The sequence below is a fragment of the Otolemur garnettii genome, unplaced genomic scaffold (assembly GCF_000181295.1).
Source record: "Otolemur garnettii isolate 467f Iridium unplaced genomic scaffold, OtoGar3 scaffold00138, whole genome shotgun sequence".
Classification (NCBI taxonomy): domain Eukaryota; kingdom Metazoa; phylum Chordata; class Mammalia; order Primates; family Galagidae; genus Otolemur; species Otolemur garnettii.
Window position 1 is genome coordinate 3,998,699 of NW_003852533.1, and position 6,233 is coordinate 4,004,931.

The 6,233-nt window shown below is 50.4% G+C and overlaps 1 protein-coding gene across 1 annotated transcript in view; it reads left to right on the forward strand.

Moving 5' to 3' along the window:
- Positions 1-6,233, forward strand: part of HMGA2 (high mobility group AT-hook 2) — a 137,030-nt gene that overhangs the window by 46,774 nt on the left and 84,023 nt on the right. The window contains exon 4 of the mRNA XM_023518416.1: positions 2,013-2,130. Within this exon, the coding sequence (XP_023374184.1) occupies positions 2,013-2,130 (118 nt within the window). The remainder of the gene's footprint in view (positions 1-2,012; positions 2,131-6,233) is intronic.

Sequence of the window (6,233 nt, forward strand, 5' to 3'; positions counted from 1 at the left end):
AGTGTGTGCCAAGGAGGGGAAACAGCTTTCTGAATGCTCTGCAGGCCAGGGGCTGGGTGGCGGGCGAGGGCCTGGAGTGGGGTACGTGCAGCAGGGCCAGGGGCTGGGTGGCGGGCGAGGGCCTGGAGGGGGGACGTGCAGCAGGCCAGGGGCTGGGTGGCGGGCGAGGGCCTGGAGTGGGGTGGGTGTGGGGCAGTCTGGGGCGGAAGGAGCTCATGTTCTGTGCTGGGCTGCCGTGCTGGGCGGGCGTGCTGGGCTGCCGTGCTGGGCTGCCATGCTGGGCGGGCGTGTTGGGCGGGGCTGGCTCTCTGTGGCCTGGCTGCAGAGTGATTTATGGGCCATACATCACCTTCCTGCTGGCTTTGTTGACACCTTGTCACATTCTTGCTTGAGCTTGAGGAATTCATTGTTCTTGTTTGAACTGATAAGAAAAAAAAGAAAAAGAAGAAGAAAGAAAGAAAAAAAAAAAAGATTTTCTCTCTGAGACCTTGGGAGAAGCTGAGGGGGTGGAATGCTGGCTGAGGCTCCCCAGCCAGGTGGGGGCCGTCACAGGTGGGGGGTCCCCATCAGGTGCTGCAGGCAGAAGCTGTGTGTGCCCTGGGAGCTGAGCTGGTGCTGTGAAGGGCAAGGGTGAAAAAGGAGGGGCTGGTTTTTTCCTGAGTAGGAGATAGAAGGGCTGAGAGGAGATTCCTATGGAAGGTGGACTGACCCCGGTCACTGGGAGGACCTTTGATGTGAGCCAGTCTCTTCCAAGGTCTTCCTGCTGCATGGCCTGCTGGCTGGCTCCCGCCACCTGACCTCTCCCCTTTCATGTGCAGTGCCCCACAAGTCGCTTAGGATTCTGGCAGACTGTACACACAGGCTGGCATGGGAGTTGAGTACTTTGAAGACAGCAAAAAAGTTTTGGAATGAGAATCCATCAAGCCACTGTTGGAAAGTCTGTGTGATGTGTACAGAGGATGTTGGCGCTCACTTCAGCACAGCAGTGGTGCCTGCTTTTTAGATCTCTGGTATCTTTGCTGCAAAAAACAATACAACAGAACCTGTAAGCTGACCCCCCAAAGGACTGTACCAAGCTGGTCAGCACACAGAGGTGGTCACCATAAGGACCTAGGCCTGGTGCACTACTGGTCTGTGAAAATTAAGTCAACTTGAGGGGATGTCCCTGTAGGGAGGAGGCAGCTATGGAGTTAATAATAAATGGATTAAACTCATTTTTACCCAAGAGAAGTAACTGGTGAGATCACATGTTCCAGGTCATGCGATTGCAAATGCTTACACTTCCTATTGTGAAAATATGTTCCTTTGGGAGCAGCCAGGCACCAACGTGCTCCATCCCCTAATACTGTCTGTCATCATGCTGCTGTTGTTTGGATGCAGAAGAACCTACTTGCACCGCAGCCAAAGGTGTGAAGTGTCTGGGGAGTGTTCACACTTGTGTGTTATGCTGTTAACAGGTTCATGTGAGATGTCATAGTCACCTCACCTGAACTGCCATTCACAGGTACCCACTGAGAACCTGGTCCTGAACTGGAGCCATAGAAAACTGTCTTCAAACTCCTTAAAATGGTTCTTTGCAGTCGTGTGCAAACTAGAATGCATGTGTACAAACTCCTTGTACAACACCTGATTTTCCAAGGCATCCCTGTGAACAAGGCACAATGCCTGACTGCCAAGGGCTGCAGCTGGAGAGAGATTCGAGGGCTGCCGCTGCTGACGCTCAGCGCAGGTGAAGGGGCCAGTGGCGTGCGTCGGGACAGCTGAAAACACGTGGGGGGCAGGCAGCACAGGTGAAACAAGAAACTCCACTTGGAAAGCACACGTTTTCTTTTTTGTCATCTACCTTGCTCATATTTTGACTAAGATTTAAACATCTAAATATATGCAGTGCTGTGAATACTGGCATCAAACTTTTAACACATACTCGTTTTTATTTTTAATCCTAAAACCCAGTTTCCCCAGTTTCTTTGTGAGTGATGAGCGTGCCGGTTCTGCCTCTGCCTTTCTCCTAGCTGCGGACCTACCCTGCTTTCCAGAACTGGATTTACTGACAGTGTTTCACTGCTCTCTGCTGGAGAAGCCCACAGCCAGGCCAGGCGTGAGGGCTCTCCTCACTGGCGAGGAGTGCAGGTGAGATGGCTCAGCCGGTAAACTCCCGGCTTCTGAGATGAGACTCAACACAAGGCTGATCCATGCAGTTTGTAGACCGAGGCTCACAAGTCAGGCTGGACAGGCAGAAGTGGGTTTCTCAGAGAGGAGTGTGGGTGAGGTGAAAGCATCACACTGCCGAAACCCCAGTTTCTTACTTCAAATCTTGTCTTCTCCAAAGGCAGCCTGTGTATGGTGCCTGGGGACAGTGCCATTTCTCACCTCCATTTTCATCCTTTCAGTTTTGATACCTTAAAAATACAAACTTTATTCTGATACGTGGCATCTGAAACAAAACCCTCCACCCCCTAGAAGAAAGAAAAGAAAGAAAGCTCTTTTGCCCAAACTATATTAAGTTTGAAACAAACTATATATAGGGTTTTCTTCCAAAACTTCATCTTACTGTGTACCTGGCTGGAGGACAGAGATCAGGGGTAGTTACCAAGTAAGCAGAAGGTGTGGTAGGACTTTTTTTCCCAAAACTTTCCTAGGCGAGATGAATATTAATTTACATCTTCATTTGCATTAATACAAAAATGTACTGCTGTACTTCTCAAGTTTAAAACAAAAGCACAAGTGCAAAAACAGTGAACGCTTCAGGCAAGTGTTGTTTTAAACATTCAGAGAGAGTGAACCTGCTCAGATTCGCACGCATGTACGTGGGTCCACACGTGTTACACGTGCATGTATTTTGGTGGGAACAGGTAGCAAAGGCATGAGCATAACACATTTCCAAAGAGTTATATGTCCTCTTCAGTCTGGCATCTTTTAACTTAAAAACAGCTAGATGCAAAAAAGCCATCCTTACAAGAGCAGGGAAGTGCCATTCTATTCTACAGCATTCCAAGTGAATTATTGCTGTGCTGTCAAAGAAAACAAAAACATTTGGGAAGGACTGTTTATTTTACAGTGGTTGACCAAAAGTATGTAAGTGGTTGTAAAAAAATGTAGACAGCTAATGATGGGAGGAGCCACTGGCACGTTCTGAAATCCATTCACAAACCTTTGACACGAACCCTTGATTGTTGGAGATGATATTAGAAGCAAAAACATTTTCCATGGGGAAAATCCCGCCGCCCTGAAAGAAGTTCAGTTCAAAGCAAATAAATGAAGCCTCTGCCCTGCCGCCACCCTGCAGCCCTGGCAGCTCCTCCCTCACGGAGCTGATTGGCAAGACGTGTTTTCCAAGAAGAGCAAGGAAACTTTGCAGACTGTTCCCCCCTCAGAGGTTACGGCAGTGAGGTATTTTTAAGCTGTGAAGCATGTGTTGCTCTTTGTACTTACAGATTAAATTAAAAACTGTCAACAATGTTCATCGATTTTTTTTTTTTGCATTAAACATAAATTTCATATTAGAGCAAGATGGGACATTAGAGGCCCTAGCCTAGTCCTTGTGTGTTAAAGATAATAAAATGTGTAGTTGGAGAAGATAAACGACTAGCCTGAGGTCACATAGCCAGGCAGCGGAAGGACCAGAGTTAGAAACAGAAGCTCCAGTTTGCTTTGCCTGAGACTCAGAGCACAGGCAGGACCTCACTGGTGCCTCCTGGTGCATGTCGATTTAACCTTTAGGATTTCTTGCTGGTAAAGTCATCCTTGTCCTAGGAATCTAGGTCTTGGAGTATAGGTTTCTTTTACTTTTTTTTTTTTTTTTAATTCTGCTGGTAAGTCAGGATCCATTTAACCTTCTGGTAATCGTCAGCTGTACTTCTGAGAAATGGGAATAATCACTACCTGCCCTTCACCATCTCCACGAGGTGGGAGATGTGGAAAGCTCCTCGGTGTAGCTGGCCCAGTTCTGTCACGTGAAACCACTCAGCAGGCGTTGACGGAAAGTTTGCCTGCAGGGATGGGCTTCGTGGTTCTGTCGGTGCCACTGCTCTTGCTCTCCGAGGGCGTTGGAGTTTCAGGGAGTCAGCACATGGGAGGTGTTATGGTGGCCAAGGGGCTTGGTAGTTCATGCCATTTCCATGTGTCAGCTGCTGTGGACACCTGACTGTCCCAAAGCTTCGCCCCCACGGTGGAGAATTGGGGGGGAACGCCTTGCATCTGCGTCTCAGGGTCTCTGAGGTTTGTGCCGTGTTGACCCCAGAGACTCTTGTCCTTGGACAGTGCTGCTGTCTGTGTCTCCAGACTGAAGCAGCGTCCAGTTTTCTCAGATGTAGCATCTGCCTTCCTCCCACACCCGTGGGTTAGTCATGTGCCTGCTGGCCAGGATACATAAATAAGAATTGGCTAAAACCCTAAAAGGATTATGAGGCAATCTCGCTTAATAGCAGCAGAACAAAACAAAACAAAAAACCACTCCAGCAAACCCTCCCATGTGCTACCAAGTAGTGGGAAGATCCAGTTACCACTGCAGCTGTCCTGGCCCAAGTGCTGCCCTCGACTCGGAGGGAGGGAAGGGTGTGACCGCCAGAGAGGACGGACTGCCACCGAGCTTCCCTCACTGGCCTGCTGCTCCCAGAGCCACCTCGCCTGTGCGGGTGTGACTGTCATGTCCCCACCCTTGAGCTGCACCTTCCCCTGTGACCACTGGTGGCCCAAGGGAGCCCCTGGCAGGTACCCAAGCAGCGTCTGTGCTGCAGGAGGCTGGAGGGCTGGATGGTGCGGCTCTGGCCTGGGGTGTGCTACTGACGGTCTCCATCGCCTGTCCCTGCATGGCTGACGGATGGCCTGGCATTCTATGGCCATTGTCTGTCACCAGTGCCATCCACACTGCCTGGAGTGGCAGGTGTGGAAACCCCTGAGGCTGAGCTGCCAAGAGCACCCTTGGTCAGGAATAACCCTGGGCTGGTCTTTCTGCTGTTTCTGGGCTTTTGCCAATTGGCCGCTGCCAGCCCCTTCTGTCCCTGCTGACAGCCTGGAGCTGAGGGACACAGAGGGGCTTTGGCCATGCCACCAGGGCTGTGCCTGTGATGTGTCTGGTAGGTCCAGCATGACCACAGAACAGGTAGAGCCAGGGAGGCCGCCTGGGTGGCTGCCCGAGTGGCAGAGCTGGACACACAGAGGCAGGCCGCTGGGTTGGGCTGGATGGGACTAACAAAATAGCTGTGTTCTCTCAAAGCTGGGGCATTGGAGTCAGATAACACGTGGCATATCTGGGCACAGACCCGGTCGGGAGCATCCCCTGGGGCCTGCAGGTAGGTGCCTTACCCCCTGCTTCCCATCCGTAAGCCAGGCTGAGGGCTGCAACTCCCAACATGGTTGCGGCTGTGGACAGTGCTGGGCACAGCACTGGCCACTGGCAAGCCCCCAAGAAATGTAGGCTGCTTGTTGGAACCAGAACTTGAGGTGTCAAGGAAACAGCAGGATAGGGACTTGCTTATAAATACGTCATCTGTTAGGGAAACATTTTCTAAAGTAGGGCTGCTTTTCACAAGAACAGGAGAGAATACTTGAAGTAGGGTCAGACTGAAGATACGATTTTATTCAGTTTTGATATTGAAATGTCTGGTCACGTGGCAGACGCTCCTCCCCCTTGGAGGAGGAGTCCAGCTGGGACCAAGAGGAAGCAGGGAAGGTGGCCAATGCCCTGCCCAGGCCTTCTCAGTCCCTGCTGTAGAGCTGCACCTGAACCTTCCCATAGACGGTACAGATGTTCGGCTTCAGGGTTATTTCTGATGGAAAATACTTTCTAAAAGGCTGAAGGATTGTTGTAGAGGTGAAAGAAGAGAGGAGAGGATGAAAAATACCATTTTGGGGAAAACACTGAGATAAAGGATTCTGCTTCCTTAGGGCTCGGTAGTGAGGCAGTAAGGAATTAGTTTTATAACACTTACTCCAGAAGTTCTTAGCACCCTGTTCTTCACTAACTACTTGTGAATCACTCAGTAAAGAGAGGAACAACAATGACCATCTATTGAGGCCTTACTGGATGTCAGGGATTGTGCAAAGTCCACCTTAATTTCCACGCAGGCTTCTGAAATTAAACATCCTTGTGTGAAGAGGAAAGTGGGATTGTCCAGTCATGGAGCTTGTCCCGCTCTATGCCCTCAGCACTGCACCCTGCCTGCTGACCCTTAGGTCCCCAGAGCCTACCCTGAGTTCAGGTGAATCTAGGTCATTCCATTCTGTGCCCTCAG